This window comes from Coregonus clupeaformis, chromosome 26 (genome assembly GCF_020615455.1).
Source record: "Coregonus clupeaformis isolate EN_2021a chromosome 26, ASM2061545v1, whole genome shotgun sequence".
Classification (NCBI taxonomy): Eukaryota; Metazoa; Chordata; class Actinopteri; order Salmoniformes; family Salmonidae; genus Coregonus; species Coregonus clupeaformis.
Window position 1 is genome coordinate 23,781,284 of NC_059217.1, and position 18,804 is coordinate 23,800,087.

The 18,804-nt window shown below is 41.3% G+C and overlaps 1 protein-coding gene across 1 annotated transcript; it reads left to right on the forward strand.

Annotated features, from left to right (window-relative positions):
• Positions 1–1,481: 1,481 nt before the first annotated feature.
• LOC121539893 (39S ribosomal protein L55, mitochondrial) lies at positions 1,482–10,969 on the forward strand. The gene is made up of 3 exons (XM_041848538.2): positions 1,482–1,651; positions 10,350–10,551; positions 10,689–10,969. Exons 1-3 carry the CDS (start codon positions 1,608–1,610, stop codon positions 10,836–10,838), a joined length of 396 nt encoding a protein of 131 aa, XP_041704472.1. The 5' UTR covers positions 1,482–1,607; the 3' UTR covers positions 10,839–10,969.
• The last annotated feature ends 7,835 nt before the right edge of the window (positions 10,970–18,804 follow it).

Sequence of the window (18,804 nt, forward strand, 5' to 3'; positions counted from 1 at the left end):
ACTCACTTATACCTGCCACATAATTCATCCTCTTTTGTTCAAGTGAATTATTGGTTCCGGAATTGAAAGGAAAATAGTATTCATCATAATACAGTTCAACTGGCCTCCAGGGATAAAAAGAAGCCGCACGCACACACGCACACCCACGCACACCCACCCACGCACACACACACACACACACACACACACACACACACACACACACACACACACAAACACACACACACACACACACCTCTAACAGTTCACTTTTAACCGTAGCTTGTGAAGGGAAGTAGAGGGATTGTTACTTATTCCAACCAGCATCTGCTCATACCCTTGGCAGTAGGGGAACTAAAATATGCCCTGCCATGCATTCATTTTTCTTTGTTATTGTGTCATAAACAAATTCTCTTTCACGGTTTCATTACTTTAAAACCAATGGGCAGGCCTTACACTCAAATATAGCAAAACAAACAGGTCTGATCAGCAAATAAATGAAATACAATAGCTTAATCAAATAAGCCCTGATAGAGTTACTGGTGTAACACTTCTCAAGTTGAGGTGATAGAGCCCTTAGGTTGACACATTGAAAACTCAACACTATCCTATTGTTGTGCGCTCTCTAGTGGTTAATGACAAGAATGCACATTTTCATTGTGGATGGAATGGCTGGACCACGGCAGGTGAAGTGCAGATGTTTGATATATAGTAACCAAATATTATAATGCTACCTTCCCTTCTCAGCTAAAATAAAAAAGTAAACCTCAATTAAAGTGAATGACTTTGCACATGTAGCCTATTGAAGTGTCCAAGCTGATGGAAGGCTGATAGAAACCATGACAGAGAAGGACACTCTCTGTAGCGATCACCGAACATCTGAGAACATTAGTGAGTTAAAGGCTTACATATGTTAACACATGTTAATAACTCTATGTATTATTAAGAGTATTGATTAGTGAAGGAAAATATTTCAACCATCCATAATTTATTATCAAACAAGCCTGAGGAGACAGATTAGGGAGTCTTGTTTTCTGGCTACAGGGAGGGTGAGCATTAGGCCAGCCGGATCTTCAGCCTGTGGTTCCCTGACCATAAAAATCCCAGGAGGACTGAACTACAAATAGACAGAGCATATTACTATTTTTTACATTTAAGCAGACACTCTTATCCAGAGCGACTTACAAGAGCAATTAGGGTTAAGTGCCTTGCTTAAGGGCACATCGACAGATTTTTCACCTAGTCGGCTCGGGGATTAGAACCAGCGACCTTTCGGTTACTGGCACAACGCTCTTACCCACTACGCTACCTGCCGCCCTATAACTAGGAATAACGTATAGCTATAATGTATATAACGCATGAAGTTGATAATTTCTTCTTTACTAAACTAAACTGTATTAAATTATTGTTAAATGTTGACATTTGATTTGATTCAAACCATGTAGGAACCATTTGGTTGATAGGAACTATTTGGATGGTAATTATTTCCTGACGTCGTTTATTTACCGGACAACTGCGCATGACCTTCCACTTCCTTGTTCTCTCTTTTAGAACTGTAAAACGTAACGATTAGCAAGATAACAAACAATTTCAAGTTCCTTTGAGAAAAACGCTTGCTAATATTCGACATGGCCCTACTGAAAGTATGGACGTCGAAGAGTGTTTTAAACAGGTAAATAAACGAAGTGTTGGTTTTGAAGATATTCATTGGGACGCACGTTAGCTAACTAGTAGCTCTGGTCCAGGGCGTTACGTGCTGCCTGAGCCGCCTTGCATCTTTACATTTACGTCATTTAGCAGACGCTCTTATCCAGATCGACTTACAAATTGGTGCTCAATTCATCCCTCCATTTAACCGATTTTTTTTTGTGATATATATTTTAGTTACTTTAGTTACTCACCAAAGTAAAGATGTTGCAGGTACAGTGGCGATTTTAGCATGTCAATCTTGGTGGGGCAAACCCTCCCCCAATTTTTTTTAGATGCATGCCAGCAAAGCCACGATACTAAACAATACATTCATTGCACTATAACGGTGACCACAACCTGTTAGGGCCTATATATAAAGCTGTCCCGACAGCAGAGCTTTCTTTTCAGCACCATGGAGTGAATCCTTACCACTGCTACACCTGGCCATCAGCGGAGCCTAGTATGGCAGCGAAACATAATTCAGCCTCATTTATTGCCTTTTTAAAAAACATTGCTGACTTGCTTAAACAAATATGGTTTCTATTGACAATTGAGATGTACAAACTATGGCATAAGGGAACGATGAGCGGATAAGAGGCAATCCGTAAATTCGATTAAGACATTAATGAGCGAGCTAAGATTTACGTAGTTAATATAACTATTTGTTCAGTACTTTTGAAATGTACAGCGACAGAATTCAGAATATGGGCAGTTCTTACAGTATTCTCCCTGTACACCAAGTCAGAACCGTAGGATAAATAAAGGGGCAATATAAGCAGACAATGAAAGCTCTTACAATATTTGTTGATGACATTTCTCTAAAACAGCCTATAGGCTGCATGTGCACCACCAAGTCAGAACAGTAGGCTAAGTTCTGAGGGGGAAATGGACCAAATTATTAGGGTGAGGCATATGGGCTACTAACAGCTTACTACACAACATACACTTAGTATTACTTTCTTAGCTACAGTATACATATCTCCCTGGCATATTACATAATTTATGCTGCAGCATACAATATCTTTTTGGACTTGCCTTGTTGTGCTGTGCTCACTTCAACAGGAAGGTGGCACGGCGGTCCTTCTTGTGGGCAAATATTGTCATGAAACTTTGTCATCAAAGTCTGTCATTCTCTCGATTTATGGTGCTTTCAAGACAACTGGGAACTCTGAAAAAAACAAGGTCAAATCATGATGTCAGTGATCTTAAGGTCAGAGCTCTAGAGAAGAGGCCCGAGTTCCAGATTTGGAATTCTGAGTTGGATGACCGTTCAAAACGTATTTTCCCAGTCAAAGCTTATTTTTTTTCAAAGTTCCCAGTTGTCTTGAACTCACTGAAGTCTCAGATATCCTAGTTCTGAGTTTCCAGTTGTTTTGAACACAGCAGAAGGCATGTTGGATTGACAGCATGGCCAATGTATTCAACCTTTTCTGGCCCATGGTGTTGCATGTGAATGTTTATCATTTTAAGCTTGGGAAAGAGACCCTTAAACCCTGACTTGGACCACACCCCCTCTCCACTGAATAGCAGGCTAGTGATTGCTTTGCAATGCTTGCAGTTAGCCACTGATTCCTTCCAAACCACTCATTGTTGAATTAGCTATTTCCAGCTTGTTGTTTAATGTTTATGACCGATGAGCACCAATATGTTTTATCTATGTTTTATTTAGTGGTCCTCTGTAGCTCAATTGGTAGAGCATGGCGCTTGTAACGCCAGGGTAGTGTGTTCGATCCCCGGGACCACCCATACGTAAAAATGTATGCACACATGACTGTAAGACGCTTTGGATAAAAGCGTCTGCTAAATGGCATATTATTATCTATACTTTCTTTCTCTTCATATGACAAGGATTGAAAAGGATTGCCAGTAGATTGTCGACTTGTTTCATGATGATGACTGCTTGTCTAGCTTGCTAGCTAAGATTTTGAAAGTATGATGTTTTCATGATCAGTCCAATCAAAGCTACGGTAGATATAGCATGATTTGATGTCATTTTATCTGTGGCCAATGACCTTGAGCCTTCTTGGATGGGCACGTCTAATGTAAATCTATGGCAGCACCCAAGGGGCTTGAATTTTTGAGCTCTCCCCATAGATTTTGAGGTGACATAGTGTCCCCATGAGTGACAGAACACTGAGCCAATCACGACGCAACTAGAGAACATTAGCAACCCCTACGGTCTGTATTTTCCACTGGCTGCCCCACCACCACATAAAGCACTAAGCTAGGCTTAAACACCTGCATTTTGGAGCTGCCTTACTCAAAAAAGCAAAATAATCGTTTGTATGCGGCTTTATTAACTCAATTATATATTTTTTTACATTGTTTGCAAACTGATATGTGACACGTATTAATGGCAAAATAACATGTAAAACAGGTGGGGCTCAAAACAGGTGGCTCTGCCCCACCTGCCCTGAATGACGGGTCGCCACTGTGCAGGGGTGTATTCATTACGCCGATTCTGTTGCAAAGCGTTTAATCTGTTTTGCAACAGAAAACTTTTATTCCAAACGGAAAATGTTTTACAACGAAAACGAAAGTTTCTATTGGACAAATTCAGGTTTTGCTTTGTTTGCTTCTATTTGGTTCTTAAATGGTAAATGGTTTCCGTTGCAATACGTAACGAATACATCCCTGGGGGCATATTCATTTCGCCAATTCTGTTGCAACATGTTTCTTCAACGGAAACTAACGAAACGGGGAGGGACCTACCTGAATTTGTTCAATAAAAGCTATTGTTTTGCTCTGTTGGCTTCAGTTTGGTTCTTAAATGGTTTCCGTAATGAATACACCCTTGGTGTGTTCACAAACATTTTGCCACAGAATTTCTAAACCCAGAGGTGCAACATCGCAAGACTTCTGGGAACGCTTGCGAAACAGAACGAGCAGACCAGGCCGGGGTTTGGGAAGTCAATGAGAGAAGTGAAAAATGATTCCTTACATGCTGACTAAACTGTCCACATTACAAAATAAATGTACACATGCATGTTTGTGAATAATTTAATCCAAACTACTCTCGCATGTCTGCATAGCCAGGAGCTAAAATGGAATCTTGACGTCCTGCATGTCCCGCCTCTCCCATCTACTCATTGGTTTTTATGAGCATACTAACCCACATGATTGAAAGATGAACAAGGTCCACACTCCAGTCCAGTTGGTGGCGGTATGCACCTTTAAAGTTGGTTGCCAACCGCCATATAAAATCCAGAAGAAGCGGAAGGATGAACAAGGAGAGATTAATAAAAGAAAACTAACTAAAAACTAACTATCTTTCCCCTTTTATCTGTGGATTAATTGTCGGAGTAGAGAACACAACATTTTTTATGACTCAAAATGGGTCAAAATTCGACAAAGATTCATCTAAAAAAATATTTATCTCTTAGGAAAAATTAGCTAGCAACAGCAAGATGAAGCCTGTAGACATGGCAGCTCTGTTTCTAGCTCCTATGCAACTTTGCTCTATTTTTTAATTTTTAATTTTCTTACATTATTAGTACAGAATGTTTTTTGTGTTGTTATTACATACAGCCGGAAATAACTTCTGGACATCAGAGCGGAGGTAACTCACCAGCATTCCGACCAGAAATGGTTATGGTATTGGCAGGTGTAAGCTACAGATAACGAACACAATTGCATTTTATCGATGGCTATTTGAATGCACAGAAATACAGTGACAAGATCCTGAGGCCCATCCGCCGCCATCACCTCATGTTTCAGCCTGATAAAGCCTGATAATGCACTGCCCCATGTCGCATGGATCTGTACACAATTCCTGGAAGCTGAAAATGTCCCAGTTCTTCCATGGCCTGCATACACACAAGACATGTCACCCATTGACCATGTTTGGGATGCTCTGGATTGATGTGTACGACAGCATGTTCCAGTTCCTGCCAATATCCAGCAACTTCACACAGCCATTGAGGAGGAGTGGAACAACATTCTGCAGGCCAAAATCAACTGCCTGATACACTCTATGCGAAGGAGATGTGTCGCGCTAGATGAGGCAAATGGTGGTCACACCAGATACTGACTGGTTTTCTGATCCACGCCACTACTTTATTTTTTATAAAAGGTATCTGTGACCAACAGATGCATATCTGTATCCACAGTCATGTGAAATCCATAGATTAGGGCCTAATGAATGTATTTAAATTGTCAGATTTTCTAATGAACTGTAACTCAGTAAAATCTTAGAAATTTTTGCATGTTGCATTTTTTCTTTGTTCAGTGTATGTATATTCATCCAATGTCTGCCATGGTGACATTGTCACTGCTTGCACTGCTCCCTGTGCACACTTAGTGCTAGTTTGCGTGTGATGTTGGTCCATATAAACCAGATGCAACCCGGATATACAGTTGAAGTCGGAAGTTTACAAACACCTTAGGCAAATACATTTAAACTCAGTTTTTCACAATTCCTGACGTTTAATCCTAGTAAAAATTCCCTGTCTTAGGTCAGTTAGGATCACCACTTTATTTTAAGAATATGAAATGTCAGAATAATAGTGGAGAGAATGATTTATTTCAGCTTTTATTTCTTTCATCACATTCCCAGTGGGTCAGAAGTTTACATATACTCAATTAGTATTTGGTAGCATTGCCTTTAAATTGTTTAACTTGGGTGAAACGTTTCAGGAAGCCTTCCACAAGCTTCCCACAATAAGTTTGGTGAATTTTGGCCCATTCCTCCTGACAGAGCTGGTGTAACTGAGTCAGGTTTGTAGGCCTCCTTGCTCGCACACACTATTTCAGTTCTGCCCACACATTTTCTATAGGATTGAGGTCAGGGCTTTGTGATGGCCACTCCAATACCTTGACTTTGTTGTCCTTAAGCCATTTTGCCACAACTTTGGAAGTATGCTTGGGGTCATTGTCCATTTGGAAGACCCATTTGCGACCAAGCTTTAACTTGCTGACTGATGTCTTGAGATGTTGCTTCAATATATCCACATAATCTTCCTTCCTCATGATGCCATCTATTTTGTGAAGTGCACCAGTCTCTCCTGCAGCAAAGCACCCCCACAGCATGATGCTGCCACCCCTGTGCGTCACGGTTGGGATGGTGTTCTTGCAAGCTACCCCCCTTTTCCTCCAAACATAATGATGGTCATTATGGCCAAACAGTTCTATTTTTGTTTCATCAGACCAGAGGACATTCCTCTAAAAAAGTATGATCTTTGGACCCATGTGCAGTTGAAAACCGTAGTCTGGCTTTTTAATGGCGGTTTTGGAGCAGTGGCTTCTTCAGTGGCTTCTTCCTTTCCGGTTATGTCGATATAGGACTCGTTTTACTGTGGATATACAGTGAGGGAAACAAGTATTTGATCCCCTGCTGATTTTGTACGTTTGCCCACTGACAAAGACATGATCAGTCTATAATTTTAATGGTAGGTTTATTTGAACAGTGAGAGACAGAATAACAACAAAAAAATCCAGAAAAACGCATGTCAAAAATGTTATAAATTGATTTGAATTTTATTGAGGGAAATAAGTATTTGACCCCTCTGCAAAACATGACTTAGTACTTGGTGGCAAAACCCTTGTTGGCAATCACAGAGGTCAGACGTTTCTTGTAGTTGGCCACCAGGTTTGCACACATCTCAGGAGGGATTTTGTTCCACTCCTCTTTGCAGATCTTCTCCAAGTCATTAAGGTTTCGAGGCTGACGTTTGGCAACTCAAACCTTCAGCTCCCTCCACAGATTTTCTATGGGATTAAGGTCTGGAGACTGGCTAGGCCACTCCAGGACTTGAATGTGCTTCTTCTTGAGCCACTCCTTTGTTGCCTTGGCCGTGTGTTTTGGGTCATTGTCATGCTGGAATACCCAGCCACGATCCATTTTCAATTCCCTGGCTGACTGATTTTTTTGATGGTACATGGCCCCGTCCATCGTCCCTTTGATGCGTTGAAGTTGTGCTGTCCCCTTAGCAGAAAAACACCCCCAAAGCATAATGTTTCCACCTCCATGTTTGACGGTGGGGATGTTGTTCTTGTGGTCATAGGCAGCATTCCTCCTCCTCCAAACACGGCGAGTTGAGTTGATGCCAAAGAGCTCCATTTTGGTCTCATCTGACCACAACACTTTCACCCAGTTCTCCTCTGAATCATTCAGATGTTCATTGGCAAACTTCAGACGGCCCTGTATATGTGCTTTCTTGAGCAGGGGGACCTTGCGGGCGCTGCAGGATTTCAGTCCTTCACGGCGTAGTGTGTTAACAATTGTTTTCTTGGTGACTATGGTCCCAGCTGCCTTGAGATCATTGACAAGATCCTCCCGTGTAGTTCTGGACAGATTCCTCACCATTCTCATGATCATTGCAACTCCACGAGGTGAGATCTTGCATGGAGCCCCAGGACGAGGGAGATTGACAGTTCTTTTGTGTTTCTTCCATTTGCGAATAATCGCACCAACTGTTGTCACCTTCTCACCAAGCTGCTTGGCGATGGTCTTGTAGCCCATTCCAGCCTTGTGTAGGTCTACAATCTTGTCCCTGACATCCTTGGAGAGCTCTTTGGTCTTGGCCATGGTGGAGAGTTTGGAATCTGATTTATTGATTGCTTGTGGACAGGTGTCTTTATACAGGAACAAACTGAGATTAGGAGCACTCCCTTTAAGAGTGTGCTCCTAATCTCAGCTCGTTACCTGTATAAAAGACACCTGGGAGCCAGAAATCTTTCTGATTGAGAGGGGGCCAAATACTTATTTCCCTCATTAAAATGCAAATAAATTTATAAAATTTTTGCCATGCGTTTTTCTGGATTTTGTTGTTGTTATTCTGTCTCTCACTGTTCAAATGAACCTACCATTAAAATTATAGACTGATACTTTCTTTGTCAGTGGGCAAATGTACAAAATCAGCAGGGGATCAAATATTTTTTTCCCTCACTGTAGATTCTTTTGTACCTGTTTCCTCCAGCATCTTCACAAGGTCCTTTGCTGTTGTTCTTTGATTGATTTGCACTTTTCGCACCAAAGTGTGTTCATCTCTAGGAGACAAAACGCGTCTCCTTCCTGAGCGGTATGACGGCTGCGTGGTCCCATGATGTTTATACTTGCATACTATTGTTTGTACAGATGAACGTGGTACCTCCAGGCGTTTGGAAATTGCTCCCAAGGATGAACCAGACTTGTGGAGGTCTACAATTTTTTCCTGAGGTCTTGGCTGATTTCTTTTGATTTTCCCATGATTTCAAGCAAAGAGGCATTGAGTTTGAAGGTAGGCCTTGAAATACATCCACAGGTACACCTCCAATTGACTCAAATTATGTCAATTAGCCTATCAGAAGCGTCTAAAGCCATGACATCATTTTCTGGAATTTTCCAAGCCGTTTAAAGGCACAGTCAACTTAGTGTATGTAAACTTCTGACCCACTGGAATTGTGATACAGTGAATTATAAGTGAAATAATCTGTATGTAAACAATTGTTGGAAGAAATACTTGTGTCATGCACAAAGTAGATGTCCTAACCGACTTCCGAAAAAACTATAGTTTGTTAACAAGAAATTTGTGGAGTGGATTTAATGACTCCAACCTAAGTGTATGTAAACTTCCGACTTCAACTGTAGACGCTCCATGAATCGGCGTTTGCTAACATGAGTAGATTACCTTGAGAACAACAGTCGGACATCTTGCATGCAGTCGCCAGTTCTTATTATACCTCATTGGTTTGATCGGGGATGTCTATTGAAGAAGCAGTTTCTGACTATCTTATTACTCTACTGTCTTTGGTTTCTCTGTATGCGTTGTCCATGCGCATGTGTTGTCAGCAGGGTTGGGTAGGTAGGTTTCTAAATGTAATTGGTTACAGTTACTAGTTAGGTACCTGTCCAAAACTGTGTTCGGCATCGTAACCTTTGGATTACCCGATCTCAGAAACGTAATCTGAGTACTTTCAGTAATTTTTAGATTATTTTCCCCTTAAGAGGCAATCGAAGAAGACAAAAAGTATCCATCAAACGCATTTGGTGTGTTATCATAGTGTTCTCTGACTTGTGGTCAGACTCATGCAGGTGGAGCAAACTTAAAGTTGTGCCTTTTTTTCAATGCTGAATTTAATGTAATTGAGTAAACAGAAAGGTGTCCTAATGTATTTTTGTTCCGCAAATATCCTTTCTGAAAATTAATCCAAGAAGTAATCTATTTTTTCAAAAGTATCTGTCATCTGATTACAATGTTTTTGCTGTTAAACTGAATAGTTCGTTTTTTTGGTAATCAGATTACATGTACTCCCCAACCGTGGGGGTGTATTCATTACAGATTCCATTTACCGTTTAAGAACCAAGCGGAAGCGAATGAAACGGGGAGGGGCCTACCTAAATTTGTCCAATAGAACATCTCATTTGCATTTTCCATTTGGAGTAAACCGTTTCTGTTGCAAAACGTTTTTCAACAGCTCAGCGTAATGATTACACCCCTGGTCGTCAGACAATGCGTGTACAGAGAAACGTTTGTGAACACACCAGCAACATCTTTACTTTGAGTGAAAAGATGCAGGGCGTTGAAGAAGGCTCAAGATGCACATAACGCCCTGGATCAGAGCTAGCTAGCTAACCACTTATGACTGCCAGATTGGGATAAACTAGCTAGCAAGCTTCTGAGTACATTTGCATTACGCCTTTATATTAGTTTGTCCTTTCTAGATCCTAATTGTTTCAACATTGTGAATGTTTTGTATTTTAGATGTCTACAAGAGGTGGTTGCTCAGAGGCATTTCCTTCCTGTATCAAGTTTACACACAACAACCACTCAGCACAACTCTAACAAGACATCAATTGTACGAAGCAGTCGACAGAAGTATGAAAGGTTGTATCCACTGTTGCTCGTACAACCCGATGGTTCCACAATTAACATTAGGTACAAAGAGCCCAAGAGGATACTCATGGTAAGCATCCTTGAACTGAAAACAAAAATTGGATTGATCAGTTTTTGCGGTGTCTGGCTTTTCAGGAATACTACATTTGAATGCTAATCAGATTGTGAGACTGATTGTGAGGATTTTCTATTGTATCCCTTCTTCAGTTGCCTGTGGACATCAGTACACTCTCAGAAGAAGAAAGGAAGATCAAGATGCGGAAGCGGGATCCCAGGAAGGGAGCTGTTAAGCAGAGGACAGTGGAATTCGAAGACGATTTCAAAGCGGATGATTACAGCAAGTTTTGGAAGAAGTGATAGAGCCTGTTGTAGCTATTTAACTTTGAATGTTCTGCCGATCAGTGTTTTCCGTTAGCCGGCAATTGCCAGCTTTTGGGAAACAAATGAATAAATGAAAAGCTGATAAATAAAACTTTTGCAGTCCAAAATGTTTTTATTAATTGATGGAAATACCAGTCGATGGAAATACATTTGACCGTCATTCTTATCGGTCTATAGGTTAATTTGCATAATATAGTGGAATTAAATTGCCATGTGCATTTTCGTTAGTCATCTTAGTTATCCAACATTTTGAGCGGGATTTCTCCTGCAGCTCCTCAGTTGGTTACTGCTGAGTAAAATGTGTGCTTTTATAAGCCCATTCATTGCACAACAATTCTAAATGCAATTGCATGTTAAAAAGAGCTAGGCCTACTATTTTTATTTCTCAACTGGTAGTCTAATTGAAGCTCGCCTCCCATTCACCATTCAAGTGCAGGCAAAAGGCTATCAGCGCGTCACCACCACTTTAACATGTGAGCTGGAGGCAGTATGCATTTTGAAATGCAATGTTTGAAATCTAAATGTTTTACTTCATATTATGAGGCATGTCTTACTTTGCTTCAGAGTAGCCTATAGGCAAAATCCGACAATGGAAACGACTTCATAGGCAGCGAGTGAGTTTCAAGTTTGGGCAAACTTACAATTTATCCTACCATTTCAACCGATCTGTCAGCACAAGAACTGTTCGTCGGGAGCCTCATGAAATGGGTTTCCATGGCCGAGCAGCCATACACAAGCCTAAGATCACCATGCGCAATACCAAGCGTCGGCTGGAGTGGTGTAAAGCTTCGCCATTGGACTCTGGAGCAGTGGAAACGTGCTCTCTGGAGTGATGAATCACGCTTCACCATCTGGCAGCCCGACGGTCAAATCTGGGTTTGGCGGATGCCAGGAGAACGCTACCTACCCCAATGCATAGTGCCAACTGTAAAGTTTGGTGTAGGAGGAATAATGGTCTGGGGCTGTTTTTCATGGTTCGGGCTAGGCCCCTTAGTTCCAGTGAAGGGAAATCGTAACGCTGCAGCATACAATGACATTCTAGATGATTCTGTGCTTCCAACTTTGTGGCAACAGTTTGGGGAAGGCCCTTTCCTGTTTCAGCATGACAATGCCCCCGTGCACAAAGCGAGGTCCATACAGAAATGGAAAGCCTTCCCAGAAGAGTGGAGGCTGTTATAGCAGCAAAGGGGGGACCAACTACATATTAATACCCATGATTTTGGAATGAGATATTCGACGAGCAGGTGTTCACATACTTTTGGTCATGTAGTGTATTTAAATGCTTTTCACTGACAGCTGCGACTCAATAATCAGCTAGGCCTATTGCCACACGTGCTGCCCAAATTGCGGGCTTGTCATGCTTTCTGGTGAAGTATTTTGAGTGATTTAATTTATTTCCGTATAGACAGGAGTAGTTATATAATTTTGGCAAATGTATTTCAATTTACTTCTCTAGCCAATTCGATGCCCCAACTATTAAATATTTCCTCATACGCCTTTTCTCTCCTGTTCTATTGGTTTTCATATTAACTTTCTTTCATTGTCATACGCCATTTCTCTCCTGTTCTATTGGTTTTCATATTAACTTTCTTTCATTGTCCAGAAGCCAAAGGCACAATCCTAGTCATATTAGCAACCCATTCTAGTTGTTGCATCTTTAGATTCCCCCCTCACTGCATCGCAGTGCTAGAGGCGTCACTACAGATCCGGGTTCGATCCTGGGCTGTGTCGCAGCCGGCCGCGACCGAGAGACCCATGAGGTGGCACACAATTGGCCCAGCGTCGTCCGGGTTAGGGGATGGTTTGCCCGGCCCAATGTCCTAGTCCCATTGGCTCTAGCGACTCCTTGTGGCGGCCGGGCGCATGCACGCTGACTTCGGTCGCCAGCTGTACAGTGTTTCTGCCGACACATTGGTGCGGCTGGCTTCCGGGTTAAGCGAGCAGTGTGTCAAGAAGCAGTGTGGCTTGGCGGGGTCGTGTTTCGCAGGACGCATGACTCTCGACCTTCGCCTCTCCCGAGTCCGTACGGGAGTTGCAGCGATGGGACAAGACTATAACTACTAATTGGATATCACGAAATTGGGGAGATTCTTTTTTTTTTATTCCCCCTATTTCTAAGTTTCTGAGATTTTCATCTCAGTCAAATATGGAACCGCTCTCATCCGGTACGCTGTTTAGAATGGGGTTTTCCTGCGAATTGCATTTTTTCAAACGTTTGAAAATTATGTTTTATTGGCTGCTTCATTACAGGAGTTGCATTTTGAATTACCATAATCAAAATGTGATTTCTGTTATTCTGAGCACCGTGGGTGGACGCCCTAATGGGTTATGCACCCAATGCATATGGGTCCGGTAAATGTCTCAAATGGCTGGTAAATTAAAATCTTCCCGGTCACGTGAAATCAAATGTATACATACTAATATTATTTGTAGATGTACATCATCTTCATCCCGTATTGGTAATACATTTGTTCTGAATGATAAGGAGTAGTTTTATTCACATAGTTAGAGATATCATTTTGTGACCGAATAAGGACATGCATAATACTTAGTATGTTTGTTAGCTGTCCAACAGAGCATACAGCACACACACACATCTATGGATTTTAGGAAAATGTCACCATAAGGTCAAAATCTTTGAAGGGAGCATCCTCTTCAATCTGCCAGGTATTTCTAAAGCAGAGTTTCTGGTTCATAAGTGACCAATGAATGGGGTTACTTACGGTCTTGACAACAAGCTGAGTAATCATTGACTTGCTTCACGCTAGCCTCAAAGTTCACACGATTTTCTGTGTTTTTTTCAAAACAACGTCAACATGGCTAGTCTTGTGACAACTTCTGTGCCTGAATTACAGTGTTGGGGAAGCTACTCAGAAAATATAGTTTACCAAGATACCAATTGCTTCACACTGGAAGAAGTTAGGCTACACTAAAGCTACCCATAAGAAAAATAGTTACTTTGAAAAAGTGGTTCACTACATCCAAACTACTTTGTGAATGTCATAGAATACAATATACTAAACCTGAAATCTCATAGAATACAAATTACAAGAACAGTTCACTCTGGAGTCGGATGTTAACAGAGTGTTTTAGCCTATTAAATACAATAACAATGCTTCAAGTGAGAATGAAGCTGGTCTGATGCTGAAAAAGGAAGGACATTCTTGCCTACTTCACCTACAGTGGGGAGAACAAGTATTTGATACACTGCCGATTTTGCAGGTTTTCCTACTTACAAAACATGTAGAGGTCTGTAATTTTATCATAGGTACACTTCAACTGTGAGAGATGGAATCTAAAACAAAAATCCAGAAAATCACATTGTATGATTTTTAAGTAATTCATTTGCATTTTATTGCATGACATAAGTATTTGATTACCTACCAACCAGTAAGAATTTCGGCTCTCACAGACCTGTTAGTTTTTGTTTAAGAAGCCCTCCTGTTCTCCACTCATTACCTGTATTAACTGCACCTGTTTGAACTCGTTACCTGAATAAAAGACACCTGTCCACACACTCAATCAAACAGACTCCAACCTCTCCACAATGGCCAAGACCAGAGAGCTGTGTAAAGACATCAGGGATAAAATTGTAGACCTGCACAAGGCTGGGATGGGCTACAGGACAATAGGCAAGCAGCTTGGTGAGAAGGCAAAAACTGTTGGCGCAATTATTAGAAAATGGAAGAAGTTCAAGATGACGGTCAATCACCCTCGGTCTGGGGCTCCATGCAAGATCTCACCTCGTGGGGCATCAATGATCATGAGGAAGGTGAGGGATCAGCCCAGAACTACACGGCAGGACCTGGTCAATGACCTGAAGACAGCTGGGACCACAGTCTCAAAGAAAACCATTAGTAACACATTACGCCGTCATGGATTAAAATCCTGCAGCGCACGCAAGGTCCCCCTGCTCAAGCCAGTGCATGTCCAGGCCCATCTGAAGTTTGCCAATGACCATCTGGATGATCCAGAGGAGGAATGGGAGAAGGTCATGTGGTCTGATGAGACAAAAATAGAGCTTTTTGGTCTAAACTCCACTCGCCCTGTTTGGAGGAAGAAGAAGGATGAGTACAACCCCAAGAACACCATCCCAACCGTGAAGCATGGAGGTGGAAACATCATTCTTTGGGGATGCTTTTCTGCAAAGGGGGCAGGACGACTGCACCGTATTGAGGGGAGGATGGATGGGGCCATGTATCGCGAGATATTGGCCAACACCTCCTTCCCTCAGTAAGAGCATTGAAGATGGGTCGTGGCTGGGTCTTCCAGCATGACAACGACCCGAAACACACAGCCAGGGCAACTAAGGAGTGGCTCCGTAAGAAGCATCTCAAGGTCCTGGAGTGGCCTAGCCAGACTCCAGACCTGAACCCAATAGAAAATCTTTGGAGGGAGCTGAAAGTCCGTATTGCCCAGCGACAGCCCCGAAACCTGAAGGATCTGGAGAAGGTCTGTATGGAGGAGTGGGCCAAAATCCCTGCTGCAGTGTGTGCAAACCTGGTCAAGACCTACAGGAAACGTATGATCTCTGTAATTGCAAAGAAAGGTTTCTGTACCACATATTAAGTTCTGCTTTTCTGATGTATCAAATACTTATGTCATGCAATAAAATGCAAATTAATTACTTAAAAATCATACAATGTGATTTTCTGGATTTTTAGATTCCGTCTCTCACAGTTAAAGTGTACCTATGATAAAAATGACAGACCTCTACATGCTTTGTATGTAGGAAAACCTGCAAAATCGGCAGTGTATCAAATACTTCTTCTCCCCACTGTATATGATTTTTGTCGCAAAGAAAGTAGTGTAGTTCTAGTAGTTAGCTACATCCATACATACTACTGAAATATATTGAATTGAGTTAAACTACCACCAAGCTACTGCAAAATGTAGTTTCATTACTAGTTGAACATGTAGTTCACTACACCCCAACACTGCTGAATTACATCAAATGTTTGCTTTTGGTATTGTGGTTGTGGGATACTTCGTCTTTGTTCTTGTGGTGGTAATATGGGTATTTAGTAAGAACTCCTATTACCTGGTTACACCTGAAGAATGGAAGCTTTCATTGTGTGACGAGGACAGGTACAGTAATCAGACACTGAGTAGGACTGGAGATTAATTCATCAGAACACTTCCTCACGTAAAATCTGTTAAAATAAATGCAATATTGACTGAATAAGAAGTAGAAAGCAATGTCATTGAGAAAGCTTTGCTAAAACTAATATCTACGGACAGTATAGTTTGTGTGATGTAAATTAATTATTTATTGCAGTCCTCTGTCAGAGCAATCTGAGGGACAGTGGGTGGATACTTCTTGACTGGAAGATCCAAGACATGGTGGCCTGTAAGTAGCCTGAGATTTCGATGGTATTTAAACTCAAATGAAATGAGTGATGTCAACTACAGGAAAAAGTTCATTATGATCCAGAATCTAAGTATGATCATCTATTTTCTATTAGGAAATATGTTTTTTGAATAACAGTAAACAATTGGTTGAAAATAGTTAATAGTGATAATACTGTAGCTAAGAAAAGTATTCACACCCCTTGACTTTTTCCATATTTTGTTGTGTTACAGCCTGAATTTACAATGGATTAAATAAATAATTTTTTGTCTCTGGCCTAAACACAATACCCTATAATGTCAAAGTGGAATTATGTTTTTTGGAATTTTTACATTAATGTCTTGAGTCAAGTGTTTAACCCCTTTGTTATGGAAAGTCTAAATAAGTTCAGCAGTACAAATTTGCTTTACAAGTCACATAAGTTGCATAGACTCACTCTGTGTGTAATAAGTGTTTAACATATTTTTTTAATGACTACCTCATCTCCATACCCCACACATATAATTATTTACATTTTACATTTTAGTCATTTAGCAGACGCTCTTATCCAGAGCGACTTACAGCTAGTGAGTGCATACATTTTTCATACTGGCCCTCTGTGGGAAACGAACCCACAACCCTGGCGTTGCAAACGCCATGCTCTACCAACTGAGCTACACAACTGAGCTACACGGGGCCCCGTTTATTATATAATTATAATTATCAGTAAGGTCCCTCAGTCGAGCAGTGAATTACAAACACAGATTCAACCACAAAGACCAGGGAGGTTTACCAATGCCTTGTAAAGAAGGGCACCTATTGGTAGATGGGTAAAATAAAAAGCATACATTGAATATCCCTTTGAGCGTGGTGAAGTTATTAATTACACTTGGGATGGTGTATCAATACACCCAGTCACTACAAAGATACAGGCGTCCTTCCTAACTCAGTTGCTGGAGAGGAAGGAAACTTCTTAGGGATTTCACCTAAGTGACTTTAAAACAGTTACAGAGTTTAATGGCTGTGACAGGAGAAAACTGAGGATGGATCAACAACATTGTAGTTTCTCCACAATACTAACCTAATTGACAAGAGTGAAAAGAAGGAAGCCTGTACAGAATAAAAATATTCCAAAACATGCATCCTGTTTGCAACAAGGCACTAAAGTAATACTGAAAACAATGTGCGATTATATTCTCAGCCAGGGCCAACTTTTCAAAGAAAACACAATTAAATTCTATCGATATTTGAACAAAGTAAGTAGTTTTGTTATGATCACAAGAAAATCCTATTCAGGTAAAGAGCGCAACAGTCAGGCAAAATAATCGGAATGTTCTATCATAAAGTGAGAACAATTAGTTTCCCTGGCTGATGTGGCTGATACTTAGAAATACTATAACAGTAAATGAATAGATTACATTCACTGCTATCGCATAGTTTACACAGACCCACCGCGGACCTTTGACAAATAAATATCCATGTGAAAAGGCGTCCCATGGTCTGTTTTGTCAACGAACTCAATGTATTCCAAACACTGGTGGTAACCAGATGATCCCAATAATTTAGGTAGCCTAGTAACCAATAGTATTTTCTATTGAGAACTGTCTGGGACTTGTTGTTTCCATGTGTACTACTAAAAAATATTTTACTTATTAAGTTCAAGACTAAATTAACTGCAATACACTGGTCTCAAATATATTAGCATAACTAGGCTACACAGAACCATGGCGGACCCATTGTAAATTGAGAGGGTTTTCATAGTATTGAAACGTGTCCCAGTCCAACATGCCTAGTTCTGCCCACTGGGGCGTGGCTTATGGGGCGCTCTTTCAAATAAGCTCTCGTATCGCCTTTTTCCAACTGATTGAGTTATCTCACCACACCGGTTCTGTCTCTGTGCGGCAGCCTGAAGCGCAGCCAGGCTTGTTTGATTCATTCATAAATGTAATCAAAAAGCATTGCTTCTCCACTAGAACTATGGTCCAACTACACTAGAATGGTCCGACTACAGATGATATAATGTCGGAGACATTAAGTGATGCTATGTTTTCTGTTATTTTCCTGATTTTTGAGTTTGATACAACGTATTGGAAGATTTTTGGACCCTCTGAAGGCCTAGGTCATATAGTCACGGTTCGCCACTGGTAAGAGTGCCACATAGACTAATCATACACATTAAACTGGTTTACAACATATTTGATGTCACCTGGGATTAATTTAAGTGAAAGAAAAAACATGTACAGGTTTCATTATCTTTTATAACCTATTAATTCTGCCCCTTCTCAATCCTCCTGCAGCTCCATCGCCTGACATGGTGGACATGACACAGCAAGGAGCCGCGCATTGACTTCAATGACCCATGGGCCACCAAGCCCAGGATACCACCCACAACTCCTGACCCCAGCATTGGGGAGGAGGCTGCTGTGGAGGCCGGCCTTGCAGGAAGTGCATAGGAATGTGGCTGTCTGGGCCTGAGAAGAAAGGGTTAACCCTGGAGGAGAAACATGCCTTGGAGTTAAAACTGACAATGTTGAGGAAGAACCAATCTGGCGGAATGTCTGCAATGCCAATGCCCTCATACGTTGCTGACGCCTGCGAGATCTTACAACGCCT